This window comes from Corvus kubaryi, unplaced genomic scaffold (assembly GCF_017639235.1).
Source record: "Corvus kubaryi isolate FWS band 111438036 unplaced genomic scaffold, C.kubaryi_AGA036_p1.0 37127, whole genome shotgun sequence".
In the NCBI taxonomy this organism is placed as follows: Eukaryota; Metazoa; Chordata; class Aves; order Passeriformes; family Corvidae; genus Corvus; species Corvus kubaryi.
The window spans coordinates 837859-860682 of record NW_024581032.1 but is presented as its reverse complement, the minus strand read 5'-3'; the positions used below and the strand labels follow the sequence as shown (position 1 = coordinate 860682).

General features: G+C 44.6%; 1 protein-coding gene across 1 annotated transcript in view; it reads left to right on the top strand.

Moving 5' to 3' along the window:
• The window catches only part of MAP6 (microtubule associated protein 6), a 47223-nt gene that overhangs the window by 20221 nt on the left and 4178 nt on the right, over nt 1-22824 (top strand). Inside the window, exon 2 of the mRNA XM_042021196.1 lies at nt 20832-21045. Coding sequence (XP_041877130.1) covers nt 20832-21045 — 214 coding nt within the window. The remainder of the gene's footprint in view (nt 1-20831; nt 21046-22824) is intronic.

Sequence of the window (22824 nt, the reverse complement as noted above, 5' to 3'; positions counted from 1 at the left end):
TATGGGACCACTGAACCTGCCCTGTCTGGCTGGAAAACGTCTTGTGGTGTTCAGAAAGTGTGTGGATGTAGCTCTTGGGGTCATGGGTTAGTGGTGGGCTTGGCAGTGCTGGGTTAATGGTTGGACTTGATGATCATAGAGGTAATTTCCAATATAAATGATTCTATGACTCTATGACTCAAGAGCAGGCTTCATGTAGCTGTTGCAGAGATCAATGGAAAACACCCTATTCAGGGCAAGATCAGGATTTGACCCAACAAAGCAAGAATGACCCCATTTAACTGCTTTAGCAGAGGAAATCCAACGTGACCGCTTCCAAGCAATCATTTCCCCCATCTTCCTTTGGGTTGATTTTTCTCTTGCCTAGCATGTTAGTTTGGGGGTTTTTGCAATGCAAAATTGAATTATTACTTAATATAAACATTTTATGAACTGCTGCAGGAGGTGAATTATTTATGGGAGGGGAAGGAGTGCTTTTTCTGAACCTTTCTGCTCTGTCAGTTGCAATAAATATCAGTCTAAGAGTGTGTTTAAAGCTTGCATGCTCTGCCTGGGAGATGAGAACTCTGCCTTTTTCCATCATCTCTTCTCTCAATTAAATACCTGCTGCATATGTTTGTCCCTAGCATGTTTTATTTTTCGATTAAGCTTGGAACAACTTCAAAGGAAGAAGTATTTGCAGATCGCCTCATTTTCAAATGAGATAAATTATTAAACCCAGCAGGATACAAATGGCTTGGAGAGGCTGTAAACATTTGCTGTGTGGAAGAAGTGCATTGTAACAACAAATCCTCCTTCTAGTTCTTCACAGAAGACTTATAAAAGTGGTGCTTTTAATTTTTAGTTCCTAAATTTACTGCCTGGGAGCTTTGTTTTCTTAAGGAAAGGGATTGCTGGGCACCCTTTTGTGTGCTGGCAGCTGGGTTTGGCAGGTAGGTCTGGCATGGGTGGTGAATGTGGAGAGCATGCAGTGGAGGAGTATTTTTATTCAGTTCTATGTTAATGATACCTTTCTTGGAAAGTGGGTTTCCATGATCCAAATATATTTTTAAGGCTATTTACAGCCGCATTACAATGGCACCATCCTCTAGACCAGGTGAGGCACCATCCTCTGGCCACATGAGCATCAGTGCAGCACTGTCTCAAAGCAAGTGGCCCATTTTGCAACCTCCTCTGAATGTTTCAGGCTGGGCCTGGAGGTGCCAAAAGACCCCAGGACATCCCTGCATTATAATATCCCATCAGCTTCGCAAATCATGACAACTCAAGATGCTCTCCAAAATGGGAATAGGCTCTGAGTCTCTTGAGTGTTTCTGGGGTTTTGTCCCATCCTGTGCAGCTCTCCAGGCTTTGTTTCCTGCACACAACATGTCTAGAGCCCCTTTGCTGGCACAGGTAGCTGTGCACATAGCCTGGGATTTTCTTTCTCATGCGTGTGTGAATGGTGTGTCTCCCTGATATTTTTGGTGTGATCAGCACCATGCTTTTGATGGAGCACAGTGGGGCCCTCTGAACATGAGCACCTTTGATATAAAGACATAATCCATTTGGTCTGAGCTTTGTTTTCAGAGCTTCACACTCCTTGCAAACACTGAAGGAGCCCTTGAAAATAACCAGTTAATTATAAAACAACCTTCTTCCATAACATGCTTTCTCACCGTTTTCCATATAAAGCTTTCCTACAGTCATCCTTACCCCTTTATATTTCACTGTGACGGCTTTGGTGTGGACAGCGTGGTATCTGCAGATACCATGAGCTGCTTCATTCTCTCATATCAGTCCTCCTTTTTAAGTAATTAGGAGGAGATTTCACAATAGAGCCATCTGTTCCAGTGCCTTCTGCTGTCTCTTCCCCATACTCCCCCGACACAGCTTTGGTGGTCCCAGTATTTACAGATTTGGTACCATGGGACTAATCTAGTTCGTAAAGAGCTGGAGTCTGTGAGTCCTCCCCATAACATGATTGATGCTTAAGTGATCCTGGCAGTTTCCCAAGCTTGGGGTGGAAAAATGCAGACCATTCTATCATTTCCTGCAATTCATCTAACTTTTGTGCCTCCCTCTGGCAGGGATTGCTTCTAAAGAAAGATATGTTATCTGGAAGTGGAATGAACTGAGTATTACATGTTAAAAGTGATAAACTTTAATGACCCTTATTCTGCTCCCCATTACACCAACACAGTCCCAGTGACTTGTGCTGGTGTGTTGTATGGTTTCCTAAAAGGATGCATGGGCATTTTAAGCTTTGTCTCTTCCCAAAGCTTTCCCACCTCCCAGTTCTCCCATACTGTTCTCTGAAACTGTCTGCTCATCCCACTTTAGTCACAGAGTCGCAGAAGGGTTTGGGTTGGAAGAGACCTTAGAAGACCACCCAGTTCCATGCCCCCTGCCATGGACAGGGATACCTTCGACTAGACCAGGTTACTCCAAGCCACATCCAGCTTGGCCTTGAACACTTCAGGGATGGGGCAGTGACAGCTGCTCTGGGCAACCTGTGCCAGGGCCTTACCACCCTCACAAGGCGGAATTTCTTCCCAATATCTAATCTAAATCATCCTTCTTCCAGTTTAAACCCCTTCTGCCTTGTCCTAGACTTTCATGGTGCTTTTTACAACAACCTTCCTCATACCAAGGGTGATTTCAATGGAATAATCCACATTTCCTCTCCAGTAATTCCATGTATGTTATGCAAACACTGCACCTTAATGTCTACAGCACAAACCAATTTTATAACTGGATTTTGCAGTCTTTGCAATAGCGCAGTATTTAAGGGTAAAGATGGGAGGGGAAATTCAACTCAGCCTTTCTCTTAGGTTAGTAATCCTTTATTTTAAGATCTTTGCTCAAACCTCAGCTCTCTTCTTTCATCTACTTAGATCACACCCAGATCTGTTATGGTTTTTCTAGTTGAAAAGAATTACAGTCTCTTAATTTCAACAACAGAAACATTCAATGGGGGCATTGCGCAGGAAAGCATAAACTGACAAGCAGAATTCAGTCAAAGCCAGTGACTGGCTTGACACTTTTGAATGTTAAAAAATACTTTAGATTCATTATAAATATGTATAAAATTTTGTAAAGAAATAGGACAAGCTCAAATACACACACACACAAGGATGGCAGAGGCGGGCGATCGGACCAAATGTAGGTTAATCTGCATTCATCCACATCTGTATTGCATTATTCAAGGATGTGTTGTTGTCACACTGCCTATGTTGTGTGTAGCATGTCTCACTATTCCTGACTTGTGTTACACACTTGGAACATGGTTGAAAATGGGGAAATGCAGCTAATCAAGCTGCAAAAATGTTTGCTGTGGAATATTCATTGTGTTGCACCTGGTGCCCCAGTGGATGGATTCAAGGGTTTTCTGCCAGAGTAGTTCTTGCAAAAAATATCTGCAACAGTATTTTTATTACTATGCATTTTATACAGTATGTATAAATGTTTATATTGTATATATTAAAATTTATGTATTTTACTAGTATTATGCTTTTTTAAAATTACTTTATTTGTATTTATCCCCATAAGCCATGACCTGATCTGGGCAAGCTGATCTAGTTGAAAATATCCCTGCTCATTTCAGGGAAGGTGGACTATATGATCTTTCCCTTCCAACCTGAACAATACCATGATTCTATGATTTTAAACCTCTGCACAGTGGGAGTGCCACTAGAAGATGTGCCTCGAGGATGGATAAAGCATCATGGATTTGAATTCTCTTTCCATTTCGAAGAATATGATATTATGGATCCAAGGCATATATAAATACAAGAAGTTGTGATTATATGTCTGTATTTTACTTTATACACTAAAATGGGATAAAATTGGGTGTCTTTGGACCCTAAGCATGTGTGTGTGCTTTGCTTTCACAGGAGGTACTTTTGGCTTGGAGGCTCTGAGATGTCAAAGATGTTAAGATCACTTAGGTGGTACCTGGTTGTTAAAACAACCCCAAGTTCAGTGATCAAACAGAAAACAAGAGGCTATCCTGGTTGCTTGGTCTCTGAGCCGAGCTGCAGGCTTGTCCATCCTGTAGGCATCCATTGGCATGAGAGCAATTAGAGCTGTGATCTCACATCAGCATCTCCCTCAGCTCTGCAGGGTCACTGAAGGTGGAGGCAGGAATGCCAGACCACTGCAGAGTTAGATGATAAATTTACCTGTCACGAGCAGTATGGACAGAAGAAGTAGGTGGTATTCAAAACTCTCTTTGCATTGGACTTTCAGCAGTGTGTCACTGCTCCAGCCCAGTGCCACGAAAAGCTTAATTACCACAGGGTCAAGGCTCTGGGGAGACGTTAGAGCCTCTTCTAGTACTTAAAAGGGCTTCAACAGACACAGAGAGGGACTTTGGACAAGGGGTGACAGGACGAGGGGGAATGCCTTTACACTGACAGAAGGCAGAGTTAGGTGGGATATTGGGAAGAAATTCCTTCCTGTGAGGGTGGTGAGGCCCTGGCAGAGGTTGCCCAGAGAAGCTGTGGCTGCCCCATGCCTGGAAGTGTTCAAAGCCATGTGGAATGGGGCTTGGAGCAACCTGGTCTAGTGGAAGGTGTCCCTGCCCATGGCAGGGGGCTAGAACAAGATGGTCTTTAATGTCCCTTCCAACCCAAACCATTCTGCAATTCAATTGATATTCTGGGTGCTAACTTTGCCATGGGACTTGGTTTACTGCTTCTTTGTTTAGTGCTCAAGGTCTTTGTTCCTCAATGTCTCCGCCATGAATATTCATGGAGATCCCTATCCATTACCTCCCTTTTCCTCTTATTTGCCTTGTTGCCACCTCGGACATGTAAACTATTTGAAACCAGGTGACTAGTTCTTCTGTGAAAGCCCATACTGGAATTGCTTTCGTATATTAACTGAAACTCAGATTGCGATGTCTCAGTTTTGAGACAAATTTAGGAGAAGACACCCTTCTAATGAGTCGTCTCCTCTAAAAGGGTTCCCTTTCCACCAATAGGAAATGAATATTAATGGCTGAAAGTAAAAAAACCCTCAAACCCAATATTTTATTAACAAACAGAATGCCCACAAGGCAAGGGGGGGAAAAAGTAAATAACTGCTAAATATTAAACTTTCAGACCTTACCCACACACACACACTGAAACAAAAACCCAAAATGCCAAGGAAAATACCCGCTCACAACATGCAGTACAAAATGGCGCCAGCTTCTCTCTCAGGGGAAAAAACCAAACAGGAGCTTCACACAGCAGTTTGAGCAGCAGATGAAAATTCGGTGACTCTCTGGCGCTAACCTCCTCTCCACAGCAGACGAAGCAGCTGGGCTGGAGCCTCTTGCTGTGCTTTCTCTCCCCGTCTTGGCTTCCCGAAGTTTGGGGGCTGGAACGGAGCGATCCGTCTCCCAGCGCCGCCAGTTGCGCTTCTCTGGTCTCAGTCTACCAGCTGCTCAGTTCACTTCAAAGGCAGCTGAAAGATTGCTGCTGCAGATTCTCTAAGGCCAGGGAAGGAAAAAGATTCTCTCCTGGGCCAACAGAACCAAGCTAGCCATGCAAAACCAAACCGCACAGGCCCATGGAACGCCTGGGTAGTAAGGCTTTGGACAAACCAGCCGAAGAGCTCAAAGCTCCCCCCTCCCTGGCCCCGCACACACCCGATCCCGGGCCTTAAAGATACAACAACCATTTTTGGGCGTAAAGCAGAGGATCATGGAATAGACGATCATCATAAATCACTACAAGACATGTGATTAACTAATTTCTCCATTTTTCATGTGTACAGTTAAATTAGGACACCTGCACAATCAGCATTTAAAGGATATTGAGATACAGTCATATAGTAGCTACTGTAGTGAGGAGCAAATAATATTGCCCAAATCGTCAATGGAGTGGCAAAACAATATAGCAGCTATTTAATTTTCACCATCTTCCTTCTTTACCCACTTTACTGGTTAATCTATTTCTACTCCCATGTGAGCAATTACACTGTCATGCAGACTAGAAATGAAATCGAAGAGCAACACTGAGGAAGAAGGGAAGTAATGATTCCCTGCAGGGAGCAGCAAAATACAGCAAGTTGAATTATACTGCTGCATCAGAAAAGCTACTTCTTGTCAAACAGTGATGTCCTGACCTTTCTCCAGGGAGATCCATCCTTCTGTATCCATGATTTGGATGATAATTGAAGAAATTCAGACAAAATCTTACTGGTGGTCACAAGCACCAGCCATCTCCATCTTTTGCCTCAAGGACAAACTTCGCAGTTCCCATGCAGTATCACATACTGGAGAAGGGCCAGGATTTAGGAAACAGGAGCTGACAATGGGCTCAAGCAGCTTCACAGCAGACCTTCCCATAAAGTCTCGGCAGGAGAGGGTATCCCCAGCAGTCCCTGCCCAGCACTATGAGAGTAAATGGACTTAATGAACTCCCCCCCAGCAGTGTGAATGGACATTGGCACAGGTTTCCCAGAGAAGCTGTGGCAGTCCCATCCGTGAAAGTGTTCAAGGCCAGGCTGTGTGGGACTTCTGGCAACCTGGTATAGTGGAAGGTTGTAGTGGGTTGAGTTCGAAACCAGGCAGAAACACCAATTAAGTGTAGTGGTTTTGGTTCAAAATATTCATTACTTACTTATTTTCCTTCTGTGAGGTAAGAATTAGGAGAAAGCAGGCACAAACCTTAAACAGTTGCAGTACAATGAAAGAGTTTTATTACTAATAGAATTAAAAGTAAAGAGAAATAACAAGAAATTAAAGCAAATCCCCCCCCCCCTTCCAGCACTTCTCTCCTTTTACCCAACTCACACAAAGGATAACAGAACATGGGATGTTAGTCAGTGTTCCAGTTCTTGAAAAGTCTCTCTCTTATGCTTAAGGAAAAAAGGGTTTTCCTTCAGTTGCACATGGTTCCCAAACTGCCACCAACAGCAGACCCGCCCGGCAACAATCAATCTGCTGTGTGTAGAACATCTCTCCCATGAAAAATCTCACAGTTCCTTCACACTGCAAGACATAGGCCATCACATGGGGTTATTAATCTTTTTAAGGATAAGTTATTTTTTGCCTGCACACGAAGGCTTTCTTCGCCACAAGTCTCTAAAAGCCTCTCACTGCTTCTATATAGCCTGGCATAGGCACTCTTCACAATCTTCACAGGCCACACGTTGATTCTCCATCCCCCCATGTTCTTCAAATGGATTAAAGAGACAAACAGTCTGTGGTATTACAGTTTCTTACCACGGCATGCAAGAAGTTTTTTTAAGCTGCGCGCCAGAATCGCGGCACCGCCCTCTTTTCTCCCGTCGCCATTTCCAGCTTCGTCTCACATGGCTCACTTTCTCTTCCTCTCTGACTCTGAAGCTGCCATGTTGAAGAGTGTTCTTGTTCAGGCTTTATGGTAGAAAAAGCCTCGGTCCCTTTGTGCCACTGGCTGCATGGTGTCTTCTTCAGCACGAAGTGTGCTGGCTGCAGACAGGAGGCTCTGCCGGCTCCCGTTGACTCCGCCGGTTCCGCATGGAGAGGAGAGGGACCCGCCTGTCCCCAGAAGCCGCGCTGGATGGGTTTAGCTGTGAGCAGTCTATGGCTGGTTTTAGCTGCCTGCGGCTCTCGGACAGTCCCCCCCCCCCAGCGACCCAGGGTCCTTGCCGCGGCGTTGGGAAAGGGGGAAGGGGCAGTGGCCCCGGCCTGGCCCGGCGGGGCCGGGACGCTCGGAGCCCCCCGCACCGTCCAGCAGGCGAGCTGGGACAAAAGGGAAATCGCGCCTTTCCGTGCGGTTTAAATATGTAAATTATGAGAAGCGTCATTAGTCTAAAAGACTGTCCATCAACTCAGGTTCAACCCACTACAAAGGTGTCCCTGCCCATGGCAGGGCAATTAAGAGTGACATGAGCTTTAAGGTCCCTTCAACCGTTCTAGTATTCGACGAATTTGGACCAGAGCTGTTGTCAGCGCTGCCAGTCAGTGAGATGCACTTGTCCTTCATCTCCTTGGGCAGTAGCGCTTCAATTCTTTAACCAACCATCTGTCCTGTCTTTGCTGAAAGGTGATGCCTTTGGCTTCTCTCCCCATCCTGCTGCTGGATCTCTGTCAAAGACTGATGACACTATGAGTTTGTGAAATGCAATTGCTTCATTTGGCCTAACAATCTTCATTTTCCTATGTGTTCATTAGCACATCTTGCTGCACCAGATTCCCCTCTTACAAGTCACATCGTGGATTCACATGTAGCTTTTGCAGTATGAAGCTCGATTCAGGAAGTTGTTTATTGTCCATATTTACATCTGTGGAGCAGCTAAGGGCCACTATGCATGTGCTGAAGTTTTTTGATGAACTGAAATAAGGCATTTTTAGTTCATCTGCAGTTTCTGTCTTCAGACACTTTAAATGAGGTGCTGAAAACATCTCTCTGCCAAGAATCCCACTAGAACCAAAGGCTCACAAGGCCATCAGATAAGGGTTGTCCAGCCTTGGCACAGGCTGCCCAGGGCAGTGGTAGAGTCCCCCTCCCTGGAGGGATTTAACAGATAGATTTAACAGGGCCAGGTAGATATGGCACTTGGAAACATGGGTTAGTGGTGGACTTGGCAGTGCTGGAGGACTGGTTGGACTCAATGATCTTAGAAGGCTTTGTCTTTCTTAAAGATTCAGTGATTCATTGTGTCCTTTTTGCATGGGGATGAGCAGAGGCAGGCAGCTGACAGTTTCTCTGCATCCCATTGGATATTTGAATTAGTTCATTGCATTCACCATGAATTGCACTAAAAAATCTCTGCACTTAGAGAGGAGAAGAATTTCCAATGCTATGTTGTCTTTGCAATTTCTTCCACTTTTCCCAACATGAAGGTTTCTTCTCAAGGGTTTTTATCTCTGGGACCCTAATAGATGAGCCTACTTAATTCACATGTCCATATTTCTGTGCAGTTGTGTGTGTTGTCTTGAACAGAGAGTCATATATGTGATGCTCTTTGGCCCAGCAAACTCTCAAAAGAGCACTTTGGCTCTGTTATGGATCAAGTGAGAGTGTTAGACAAGCCCTGCCTTAGGTTGAGATTTTTGGCAGCAGCTTTACTCAGGTGACCTCCACCTAAAAAGCTCTGTCTTGCAAGTTCTTAAGAATGGCCAATCAGGTCTATTATAAAATGCATTATTTATTGAATAGACAGGAGATTAACAGACAAAAGGCCTTAAACAGAGTTACTTACTACACAGGATAAAACAAAGAACCACTACTAGATTACATAAAACAGTGCATTATATAAATGTATCCATATTACAGCTAGCAAAGAAATTCCTAGGTTAGGAATCAATGTAATTTACCACCAATTGATGAGGTGGTACATAAAGTCCTTTCACTCAACCCCCAGGAGAGTAACCATGAAAGTCAGCATCCCGATTTCAGGAGAAGACTCCACACATTCTGAGGAATGTGCAGAAGATTTCTGCTTTGTGAAAATATGGTGTAGCTTTTATAGTTTGTAAAGTGAAATGCCTGTCAGTCAGAAATTTCAGCTTATCTTCCCACATCTGCTTCCGCAGCAAGATGTTTACTGTCAGCTGAAAGCATCAATCCTATGGCACCAAAATAACTCACAAGGCAAAACTGTCTTTCACCAGGGCTTATGTGGTGCTCTGAAACAAGATGCCCTGAGTTATTGTGCCTGCTAACAAACAACAGATAAGCTTTCCTGTGGCAGGGGCAGAAGTCCTGCTACAGGCTCTCCTCATGCTCTTCAGGTTCCTGCAGCCTATCCAGATCAGCCTGTGGCAACACTTTTCCCAATCCTACAGCACTCTGTTGATAAATATGGTGTTGTGTCAAAGCATCCATGCTGTGAACTGCTTTGTTTGTTTGTGTGGCAGATTTTAGCCATTTGTCCTTTTGGAGGACATGGGGGCTGAGTTGCTGCTCCTAGACCAACCCACTGGAGAATAGACATACAGGCATTTAAAGGGGATGTTGGCAGAACTTTGACCTGATCCTGACCCATTTTCCAGGGGTGAACATGACATTTGCAGATGGATTACTTCTGCAAGCAAGCTCAGGCTGTGATCGCCCTGGGAGCTTTTCCAGCAGGCTGGATGGGCTGGCTTCGTTGTTGACACTGATATCGAGTTTATCATCTGTACACGCTTGAGCCTATGTGGAGACAGCATGAAAACTACTATATGGAATGGCCAGCATGTGTCCCTTTCTTAGCAGGACCCATAAGCTTATAATATGCAGGGAAGTTCAGAGTGGTATAAACTGGAAGATTTCCACAAGGTGGTGATTCACACCAGGAGGTCTCAGTATTGTTTAGTTTAACCTCTCTCCAGATCCCCAGATACACCTTTTCCTGGTTTCTGGGATTTCTGCTGTGGGATCTCCCAGTGTTATGCTCCCCAGAGTCCATGCTGCTCCCTTTGGCAGGTGTTTAGCTGCCAGGGTGTAGGGATGGCTTTGGGCTCCTGGGCTGTTGCAGGTGCTGATAGATATCTTTTATGAGGCTCAGACTACGCTCTCCCTGTGGCTGGGCAGCACAAGGAACTGAGTGCAGGGGAAGCTGGAGAGCAGATCTAACGTGAAGGCAGTAGTGGAAAGAAGGAAACAATCTGGGGGGTGCTGGTGTTTACCCTGAGGTTCACAAAGTTGATTTTGTGTGACAAAGCTGCCTAGATGAGTCTGAGTGTGAGGATTTATCTCACCCTTTTGCATCATACATGTACCTCTACACACTGGCTGGGCTGTTACTCATAGAGTTACTCACCCACAGCTATGTTTCTCACTCAGCTCTTTGGCCTTCTGCAGTGTTCACCATCACCTTCAGTCCTGGTTTTGTGATGTTTTAGTCATGACAACCTGCACAGTAATTCTTCCTTCTTGAAAGCCCACATTCCATGTTCCTCAGGTATAGGAGAAAGTTTCACGAAGGATGTCTGGACTTCAGGCGGCTCTCTTGAAAGCTGTTTATTGCATAGGCGAAGTTACAGCATTTCAGGGAGTGGGTATCCAGAGCCAGCCCTACAGCTGCCAGCTCCAGCTGTAGGCATACCTGAAGCCGCTTTCTATTCACGTTACAAAGCATTATATACTTTTCTTTGCAGAGTATCTTAATACATAACAACCAATAAGCACCATACACAATACCTTTACATTTGCCTATAGCCTATCATAACTACTACCATCACCATATTATAGTCATTATTACCCAATCACAAGAGTAAGTAAGTTACAATTTAAGCTTACAACGGAAAATTCTCAAACCTCTCTTTTTCTTCCTACATCGACATTTCTTGTTTGCCTGCCATATCTCTCTTTTTGGTAAAGACATGTTTTCTATTTACTTATGCTCTTCTTGAGACTTATTTACTTGGTGAAAAACATGTCTTTGTTTGTAGTCACATACCTTTGTCCTACTCCTAAAAATCTCCTTCCAACTCATCTCCAACCTTTGCCTTCTCAGTTACTCAGCGATCAGTGTTTCAGCAAAACATCTTTTACTCTATATCAAAACTTGCTTCCATTTCTACCTCATCCTCAGTTTCTACATTCAGAGATCTTTCTGTCAAGCCTACTTATCTGTGAAACTTTCTTACCAAACTTTCATCCTCCCTAACACTCAGGCAACGCAATATCCATGATTAAATGGTTGTATCACAGAATCACAGACTAGTTTGGGTCAGAAGGGACCTTAAAGATCATCTTGTTCCAGCCCCCTGCCATTGGCAGGGACACCTTCCACTAGACCAGGTTGCTCCAAGCCATGACCAACCTGGCCTTGAACACTTCCAGGGATGGGGCAGTCACAGCTTCTCTGGGCAACCAATGACAGGACCTCAGCACCCTCACAGCCAAGAATTTTTGCCCAATATCCCATCTAACCCTGCTCTCTGTCAGCGGAAAGCCATTCCCCTTGTCCTTTCACTCCAGGCCCTTGTCTAAAGTTGCTCTCCAGCTCTCTTGGAGTCTCTTTAAGTACTGGCAGGGGCTCTAAGGTCTCCTGGAGCCTTCTCCAGGTGAAAACCCTCAGGTCTCCAGCTTGTCTCCAGAGCAGAGGGATTCCAGCCCTCACAGCATCTCTGTTGCCTCCTCTAAACTCATTCCAACAGCTCCAGTGTCTTGGGGTGCAGGTGACATGTTGCAGTAAAATGTCAGGCTGTCAGCAGAAGCAAGGAATCACTCCAGCCCAGAAGTTAAGGTTTATTTCTCTGGGAGGCAAGAGCACATTGCACTGTTTACTATGACATGAGGGACCTCAGCATGGGCCAGCATTCCTTTGATGCTGGAAATGAGTTAGAGGGCAGGTTTTGGCTCTTTCAGAGCAGAACTATTGATCAGGCTGTCTTTAAAATCAGTTGTGTTTGCAGGAGGATGCACCTGTTTATGCTGAGTCCAAATGTATTTCTTCCTGTTCACATTAGCAAAGAGAACAGCTTTAGGATTGAAACACAAGCCTGCTCCTCATCTGAGCAATCCTTTCTGAGCTGAATTTGCCTGGAATCCATGTAGTCCAGCGTCTTCGGCCAATCACAGCCAGAACCAGACAACCCCAGGGAGGTTGGAGGAGATTCCTACATCATGGAATAACTCCTGCTTTGGCCCGTGGTTGTTTTTTGGGAGCAGTTAAATGCTGAAGACAACTCTGAATACTCCCAATATCCATCTAAACAGCCATGACTGAATTAAATCTCATTATATACTGAAGTTCAGTGTCCTCCTTTAGCACTGAGTTCAACCAGCCATTATCATGGATTTGGGTTTCCCACTATTTCATTTCACCAAACATCTCTTTTCCTGCTTTAAGAGCTGGAGAATACTTAAGAGCAAGTGACACTGTATTCCAGGAAGGCAAAATAATTTGAAAATCCCAGACATATTTTCTACTTAGTTTGGCCCAAATGTATTTTCTTTTCATTGCTGTTTTGTTTAGAGAAACATTAAAGAGAAATCTGACGTTCTGAAATACTCCTTGTGAAGCACTTTGATGTTTTGCATCATAAGAGGATTCATAGTCTTTGGTGTTGTCCTGAGTAGAATAAGGAAAAAATTATGGGATGGTAAAGAATTAAAGAAACTGAAAAAGAAAATTAAATTTTCATTTTAGAATTAATTAAATGCTTCAGGCCTAACATTTTGTAAAGTATCTTCTTTTTCAGTGAAAAATCTGAATATTTTTCTTTTTTCATCGAGATGTACTTTTCCAGATTAAGCTAGAAATATCCCTCCTGTGCAGGACTCCACCATGAAGTCCCCCATCTCCTTTTTCTGCATTATTCATTATTTCGTATGTGTGCATCAAGAAGAGGGAATTGGCCTGGCTCAGTGCCAGCAGAGCTACTGTCAGCAGAATACATTGAACACCCTGTGCTGTTGCTGAGCAAATGTAGCCTCTCTTTAAAGTTCTTCATAGAAGGTGGAAGCCTTGAAGTGGTTAAACCTTGCCCTGTCCTGTTGTGCCTTCCCCCTTTTGGCTTTCCTTTGACATCAGTAGATAAAGGCAATCCATGCCTACATGGGGCTTTGACAAGCATCTCCAGAGTCAGCTGGGAGCTCATTTCAACCCCAATGCACCCTGGCTGGGCTGAAAGAGGGTATTTATGTCACCTTCATCTGCCACCACCTTCAGCAATCCTCAGTCAAGGGGAAAATGCAATTAAAACAAGCAGGGTGGATGAAACCTCACTCAAGAGCAGTGTTGTGTTCACTGATACATGTGGAGAGCAGGCTTGGCTTTAATGGATATAGATCAGGCCACTACCTCCCGAGGCTACTGTCATCTGATAAGATCTGCTGCCTATACATTTGTAAGGCATCTGCCCTGTCCTGTACAGCCTTATGTTCTCATCAGGTCTGTAGATGGATAAACTCTCTTTAACCTCACTGGGAAATTTTCATGTTGAACTCGGCTTGCTAAAGGTCATCTGATGCCTCATACTCTTTTTCACTGAGTTTTATTTCAAGTTCCATTTCAGGTCAGCACTGTGTTCCGTGTAGATTCTAATTATTCTTTCTAAGGCTGGGACCAGAACAAGGCAGAAAATCAGGAGACCTGTAATTTTCTGCTATTTCAGTTCAACCCTCCATTTCATGCCAAGAGAGCAGTTCTTAAAATCTTTCTCAGCAAAATTAAGAGCATTTAAAATCCCTTCGATTAAGAATTTCGGAGCTGGACAAAGCTGTGCCTGTTGGCTACATCCAGACTGGAGCTGGTGCGTGGTTCATATTTGCTGCTTGAGCAAAGGTTTAAGTGAGCTGTGAGACCGACCTCTTTTAGGATGGGTTCTAGCACGTTCCTTGAATACTTCAAGAGCTAATTTGATGTGCAGAATTCTGCAAAGCTCCAGACACCACTATGACCTGGTGTTCTGAAAATAGGGGGAAAGCAATATTTTCAGGGCTTGTTTGAGATTGCCTAAGGAATTTGTAACTTTTGGGCACCTTCCCCACAAACTGGTATTGGAATGTTAAACAATAATGAGGGATGTCTCAGAATGACAGGATCTTTCTCCAAACCAGCATAAGGTTTAGTGTTACAGGAGCAACCAATATGGTACCTTAGAGTACAGATATTTTTACTATACCCAGAATAAAAAATTTTTAAAAAAACCCTCTTAAAGCTGCTAAATTTCCTCTCACTTCTTTGCTGCATATAAGAAGTTTTTAAACGTGTAACACAACATCTCTGAGTGACATAAAGATCCTGGTGAATCAGGCCAGTTGCAGATGATAGACTCACAGAATGGTTTGGGTTGGAAAGGACCTTAAAGACCATCCAGTTCCAACCCCCTGTCCTGCAGGGATACCTTCCACTAGACCAGGTTGCTCCAAGTCCTGTCCAACCTGGCCTTGAACCCTTCCAGCAATGGGGCATTGCACAGGAAGTACAGTGCAACTGCCTTAAAAGAGTGTAGCTGTACCATGCACTGTTTGGACAACACTACGTCATGGTGACATCAAACAGTATCAGACACATTTGATTGAGAGTCATCAGACTTGGAAGGGGGATTTAGGTTACCTTCCTGAGACATCCCCTTCATCTTTACAAGCAATAGAGATGCAGGCCCCAAGCAGGGCACCTGCCTCCTCATTCATACTCTGCGTTAGGAAATTCCCTCTTCCTGACACTGAAATATGGTGATCCACACTCGTGGCTACAATTTTGGCCCATTGTAACTGATGCTTTTCCAAGCAATTGTTGGGTTGGATTCAGGAGCTGGCATATTCCAAGGGCACTTCCCAATAAGTTGTTTTCCCTCACTCATCTGTGGTGGAGATGAAGACACTTAGGAATTAGTTCTAATTAACCATGTTGAGTTCCTGGGCACTGATGACAGAGAATAGCCTGTGTTTATTCTAGTAACACTTACTTAATGTGTTGCCTGAATATCATAAATAGACTTTGAGACCAGCCTGTTGCGCCAGCTGTAGCTGTCATAAATGGTGGAGATTCTCTCCTCCTTCTGCTGTCTCTGTGTGCTCTGGATGGCAGATGTGGAGAACTGGACACATTGGATGTTTCAGTGGTCTAGTGGGAAGTGTCCCTGCCCATCATGGCAGGGCAGTTGGAACAACATGAGCTTATAAGTCCCTTTCAACTTAAACCAGTCTGATTCTGTGTATGTGGTAACAACAGGGAGTGGCTGGTCCATTCCAGGTGTGGTAGGACTCCATATGAATGTGGCCCATGCACTCTCACATACTTAAAGGGACCGTTTGTAGTGTAACAGCTGGTGATGTTAAAACATTTGCCTGAAAAGGATTTAGATTTAGATTTAGAATATAAACACAGAATCACAGAATGGTTGGGGTTGTAAAGGACGTTTAGAAGTCATCTTATTCCAACCCTCCTGCCATGGGCAGGAACAACTTCCACTCGACCAGGTTGCTCCAAGCCCCATCCAACCTGGTCTCGAATTCTTCCAGGGATGGGGCAGCCACAGCTTCTCTGGGCCACCCATTATTTCTAGATGTGCACTGAATCCACGTGGCATACTGGTATTTAGAATTTGTTTGTCAACAAAGTATGGGATTTCTAGATCAATAGCCTTCTATCCTCCATCTCCAGAGGTTGTGGCTGAGCTACTCCAGAGCTGATAGACACAGTGCATCAGTGCGCATCCACCTAAGAATGGCTGTTATTCCATTCTTTGCGTGCAAAGCCTCATCTTGGGAGACATAATGTAGTCAAGGGTCAAGTCCGATCACCAAGAACAGTGGAGCTGAGTACTCACAGAATTGTTACATTTGCATTCAGACCAGCAAAGCAGGGTGGAGACAAGCAGTCTCATTTTTCAGTTAGATGAGACTTGTTGCATTAACAGCCAAGCTCTATTGCAGAAATCATTCCCTGACAGCCCACAGGGAGTACAAGGCTTTTCTGTGCCTTTTCTGCCAAGATCACAGGGGCTTGGGGGAAAAGCCTGTCACTTCCTGCATGTTTATGTTTGCATAATACAGCTGCTAATAAAGTTGCCAGGCTCTAGAAATACAGTCATGCTGCTTCAGAACTGACTTCTGTATAAACCAGCATTCTTTGAGCAGCAGATTGGATAAATCCTGGTTTGTGTTCCACCTTTAAAATCCACTCCCTGCATCCGCAGTACAACAGCTTTCATCCTTTGTCTGTGGTTGACCTGATGACCAGTGGTGGCTGGTTGTTCAGCTGTCCTGACACTGAGTGAGAAATGTGAATTTTACCTCTTTCCCTCAGCTGCAGAACACTGTTTGGATGTTCCCCATGTGCCCATTCACTGATCTTGAGGAAAGGTATTGTGATTTTAACCTTTGAGATTTCTACTTCTGCCACAAATACAATAGAAAATAGCTAATTGGTTCTGAAGTTGTTAGGAAAGAAATCTTAAGGACAGATAGATATGGGCAGAGAAAATTAGTCCACCATTTTATTTATTTATTTCCGTATATTGAAAATGTCAGGAAAATTAATCCACAAACACCAGAGGTTTGTGTCCAAAAAAAAGACAGAGGAGTCCTGTTACTTTATTCGAATAAAGGGAGAGGCCATGGGGCATTCCCCTGGGGTCTCTCAAATTGTTAGAGGATGCAGCCTCCTTTCTATCCTAATTTCCCAGCCGCATTTCCCTCTCTTTTTCCCCATTGGCTGAGGTACTTGGGAGGTACAGACTTCCCGAATCGCCTAATACAGACCCCCTTCTAATGCATACCCACCCTTTTGCTTTTCCTATGGAATTTATGGTTCTTCCTATTGCTTCTTTCATCTCTCGGTATCTATCTTTACCTATCAGCAAACCCACAGTTTGTTTGTGTGAAAGATGAGGTTCACTCTCCTGTTAGGATTTAAAAGTTTAATAAAAGGACAATAAGGGACAAAGATAATAAAGCAAAATTCACGGCTCCGGGTGCCTTGGCACTCAGCCAAGAGCACAGCTGTTATTTCGGAGACACCCTTTACATACCTGTCCTATTGCATCAGCCTAGTGCATATTCATAATCAATTATGCATATTCAAACTTTTCCTTAAACTAGTTCACGTGTTCCAGGACGTTTGGCATGGCTCTTCCTTGGGTCCGCCCTTTTAGAGCATGCGCATTTCTTGGTTGTGCTTTTAGTCAGTTTTTATTATCATCCTCAGAGTGGGCTTTGGTCCATGGTTTCTGCGGTAGTTGCTGATAGTTGGCGTGTCAGTAGCAGGGGTCTTTGACACACGTTGGTTGGATGTTATCCAACCAAGCAGACAGTTCAATTACCAACAAGCATAACTATATTAGCTATTTCACTATTATGTCTTTATAACGAAGCTGCTTTAACATTATACATATAGCATCTATTTGTAACAAAGCTATTTTTACATATAGCATGTATTTGTAGAAAGCCACTATTATAATATATATCACAATAATAAAGCTACTTTAACATCACTCATTTTAACATTTGCAGAAAGCCAATATTGTAACATTTATCTATCACAGTTTGTAAAGACAAATCCCTCTCACTCCTTTCATCAATCAGTGGAAATCCTCCCATTGTTTCTTTCACCTCTCAGTATCTAGCTTTTACCTATCAGCAGACCCACAGTTTGTAAAGACAAATCTATCTCATTCCTTTCAAAAATACATAGTCTACTTTGGAACACAAGTGGATCCTAGAAAGACACCTCTTATCTTCTGATGAGTTTAAGATGAACTTTGTCATTCTGTCTTGGTTTGAGACAATTTAAAGGAGAACGCTCTGGAATGAGTTGTCTGCCTTTATAGGTTCTAACAATCCCTTTCCACCAATAAGGAACATCTATGAGTAGGTAACTGAAAAAGTAACAGTTTACTAACAAGCAGAACAGCAACAGGCAAAAATAACCTGCTAGATACAAAATTGCTAAATCTCATAGACTCCCCCCAGAACAAAAAGACACCCAAAAATGCCAGGGACACACACACGCACACACCCACCAAGATGGGCGCTCCACAGCCGAGCTTGTGGTTTGAAGGACAAAGGGAAAGGTAGTATCAGTCTTTCCCCCACCCCCCCTGCTCTTCCTCCACGACAACTAGAGCTCCAACTTGTATTCTCTGGGTCAAGGGGCTAGAACTCGCGGAAGGACTTCGCCTTACTTGCAGCAAGAGACGACAGGGCAGGTAAGGCAGGGTGACTGGGCTAGGACAACTCATGGTGTTCTGTCTTCAGCCAGGACAACAGATGACCTTTTGCAGCCTAGCATCCTCTGATGACATGCGCATGTCCATACTTAAGCTTTCCTTATCCTCTGGGCTCAATCCAGTTGCTTATCTTCATAAAAGTGAAACCGAGTATCTCCATTCCCGTTTGTCAAATTTGGTAGAAGCTGATTAAGATGTTCAAAAGTATTACGGGAAGGGATTGACTGGCAGCCCACTTACACAGAGCTCATTTCCCCAGTGTTGGGGGTTAGGTTTTCTTTTTTTTTTCTTTAGGGAATTTTCCTCCATTTGTTGTCATAGAGATGGTGAATGGACGTCGATTTAAAAGACAAAAGATGTAGCCAGGGCTTTGGCATATCATTAGAATGGTTCTGGGGGAGGGGGAGAAGCAGTGTGATGGTTGGCAGTTTCTTAGCTGGGGGTGGGTCAGTCTTTGCCTCGCTTGGAGGGTTGTGGGTTTTGGTGCTGGACTTCTCCTGCCCAGGGGGACTCGCTGCTACAGCTGAGCCTTCCTTGCCATTTCTCCTTGCCGTTGGAGATCACTGCTCGCAGAAGCGGCCGTTGGACTTTCGGCACCCGCCGTGTCTGGGAGAAAGACGATCCACCATCTGCATGGGCGCCTCAGGGGAAAACGTGGCCCCTGTCTCCTCCCTCTCTCCGGAGGGAGCACCTCGCGGCTGCTTACTGGAGCCTCGGCTGCTACTGCCGTCGCCAGGACACCCTCGGGACACGTGAGAGCCAGGGAAAAACCGAAACACCCCCCACCTTCTCTCACCATTACGCCCTGGGGAGACTCACAGCTTGCTTCGGCCGCCCTCTGCTTCACCAGGAGCCAACAGCGCCCACTGCCGGTTGTGATCGTACCTACACCAAAGGGGAAATCGCTTGATGGGCAGAGAAAGGCTGTTATTGGGGATTTTTTTCTGTTTTGGTGGTGGTAGTGGTGTCATTGTTGTTTGTCTGCGTTGTTTTTATACATATTTATATATATATATTCTAGTAAAGAATTGTTACTCCTTTTCCTTTATTTTTGCCTGAAAGCCCCATAATTTCAAAGTTATAATAGTGAGGAGGGAGTCGTCTTTCCCATTCCAGGAAGGTTCCCACCTTCCTTGGCAGACACCTGTCTTTTAAACCAGGACACCTAGTAATCCAGGCTGAAAATGAGTAATACAACCCAAAAGTGGTTAAGTGGAACAGGCAGGAGGGGCAGGGTCTGTAACTTAAAAGGGTTAATGCCTTGGAACTCCTGAAATTAAGACAAGAGCTTGGAGCAACCTGGTCTGGTGGAAGGTGTCTCTGCCCATGGCAGGGGGTTGTAACGAGATGAGCTTTAAGGTCCTGGCCAACTCAAACCATTCTGCAATTCTGTGATTTCCCAGGAAAGTTCACCCCCCAGAGGGTTTGTATCAGCACTGTTAGGACAGATCCTGGCTTCCACTGGAGTTTAGATCCTTAAAACACTGTTTTGATCTATGTCTGAGTACAACCTCCTAAGATAGCAACACATTTAGGGTTTCTCCTTCCCCATTCTCAGGTGAATGGTGATTTTCAGAGAGAAATTGAAATGGTTTGCTTCAAACCTGGAAGGTTGTTGATGTTGCATTGGGAAGAACTACAAAAAGCAAGAGAAGGAAGCCGTGGATGGGAACCAGAATGTGTCCAGAAGACAGTGATCCACACTTTCAACTGTGTTTGGGGCTTTTTCTACCAGAAGTTGCAGCTCAGTCCAAAAGAAATGAAAGATGGTGTTATTTCTTCCCTGTAATTCAGGAATCCGCTATCAGTTAATAGAGAGAAGCTGTAGTTTTCAATGTATCTGATAAACTGTGCATTCCCTGCTCTGCTTGAGTTTACCTCTAAGTTGGTTTTGTGTTAATTAGTTATGTTAGTCTTAGTTATTTATCTGTTAGTATGGAATTAACAAAACTGTTCTTTCTAATTTGGTGCAATATAGGTGGAATCATACAAATCTCTACTTACAGGTGTGGCTAAGGGGTGTCCAGGACTGGCTGATTTTAATAGACTGCATTTCATTTGAATTTCTCATAATGCGTCAGTGGGTTTTGGATGAGGTAAAAAATGAATTGTTGGGAGCCAGTTTCTATGTAAACCTGATCGAATGGAAGCAAAATCCTTTCCACATAGACTTGGTTGAGCAGTGCAAGACTCCATTCCCATGTTATCACTGCTCTCCTGTTGGTTTAATTCCTGAAGCCTTTTCCTTTTTGATCTTCAGAAATGAGTTCAGACCCTGGATAGACGTCAAGCCTGTGAAAGCGATAAAAGCGAAGCCCCAGTACAAACCGCCAGAGGAGAAAATGACCCATGAAACCAGTTACAGTGCTCAGTTCAAGGGGGAAACCAGTAAGCCTTCCCCAGCTGATAACAAATACCTGGAACGCAGAAGGATACGCACTCTCTACAGCGAACCCTACAAAGAACCTCCAAAGGTGAGAAACACGGCAGAAGGGACCCAGGGCCATCACTGTTCCTGGTGGCACATGTCCAACACAGTAAGGCTGGGCTGAACACTGCATGCTCTCGCTCCCCTTATGTGGCATCCTCATTCCAACCAACAGGTGCATTTCATGATCCACCTTGGAGATGGTGGTGAATAAAAAACTAAACATGTCCCAGCCACATACACTGCCAGCCCAGAAAGCCAACAGGGTCCTGGGTTGATCCCACAGCGTGGACAGGGAGGTCAGGGAGGGTATTCTGCTTCGCTGTCCTGTTCTGCCCCTCTGCTCGAGACCCCACCTGTAGCGCTGCCTCCAGCTCTGGGGTCCTCAGCACAGGAAGAACATGGATCTGTTGGACTGAGTCCAGAGGAGGCCATGGAGACGCTCCAAGAGATGGAGCACCTCTGTTATGGAGACAGGCTGGGAGAGCTGAGGGTGTTCAGTCTGGAGAAGGCTCTGGAGAGACCTTAGGGCTCCTCTCAGTGCCTAACAGGGCTCCGGGGGAGCTGGAGAAGGACTTCCATCAAGGGCCTGGAGGGACAGTCGAGGGAGAATGGCTTCCCACTGACAGAGGGCAGGGTTAGAATGGATATTGGGAAGAAATTCTTGGCTGTAAGGGTGGCGTGGCCCTGGCACAGGTTTCCCAGAGCAGCTGTGGCTGCCCCATCCCTGGAATTGTCCAATGCTAGGTTTGAGGGAGCTTGGAGCAACCTGGTCTATTAGGAAGTGTCCCAGCCCATGCAGAGGGTGGGGAATGAGATGGTCTTTAAGGACTCTTCCAACCCAAACCCATAATTCTATGGGCTCTAGGACTTGAGACACTTCTGAGACAATAGTGCTATACGTCAAATTGTATAGAAGTGAGCACAGGGCCAAGATGAAGAGGTTTTTCAGTTTTCATTTCCTATGTGATTATCCAGGCAGCTTTTTCTTTCTCCCTCCAAAACTATAGCAGCCCCATATTACATTTTATGCCAGGAGCCAGACATCTGCTGTTAATTCAGAGCATTCCTCAGATTTTGACAGTATGCACTTCTGGCTTTGATCAGATCAAGAACATATGTTGAGAAGGGCCTGAGCTGAAATGTCATCCAGCCGTTTTTTCTAAGAGCAGCAGAGGATCTACATATAAAAAGTCTGTGAAGTTTTAAACATAGGACCATACGTTGTTCCCTGAGTTGATGAGTGCTTAGATGTGTGAGGACTGAGAGGGATTGCAGGGAGAGCATGTAGGAGATGGAGGCTTCTGTTCTCCCTTAATTTTGGTAACAGTCCTTCCTGTTTTGGGGCTGTAGAAACAAGACATTGTTGTGGAATTTTCTCATGTGCCAATCCGAGTTTTGCACCTCATGTATCCCAAAGTAATTTTCCTCCATTTTGGGAATCTGTTAAGGACAAACAAACAGAGGAGTCCTCTCCTGCAAGATGGAGAGGGACAACTATAACTAGCAGCCTCTTTGTCCTGAGCATCATTTCTCTGCTTCCAGTCCAGAGAGAGACAATCCTCTGTGGCTTTGTAAAACCCCTCGTGAAGTCAGAGAAAGATGCAGAAATTGATAAAATTACCGATAATATTCCCTCTCTGATTCACCCTGCTCTATCCTGATCTGGATACAATGGGCTCTGCTGGCTCCAGGGGCACTGTGACTTCAGGGCATCCTGAAAGGAGCTGGCCATTTGCAACTCAGCATAAGCCCAGCTCCTCCCCTGCCTTTGTGGCAGGGCAGAGCTGAGCAGATAAGTAACATTTGTGCTGTTTAAGATCTA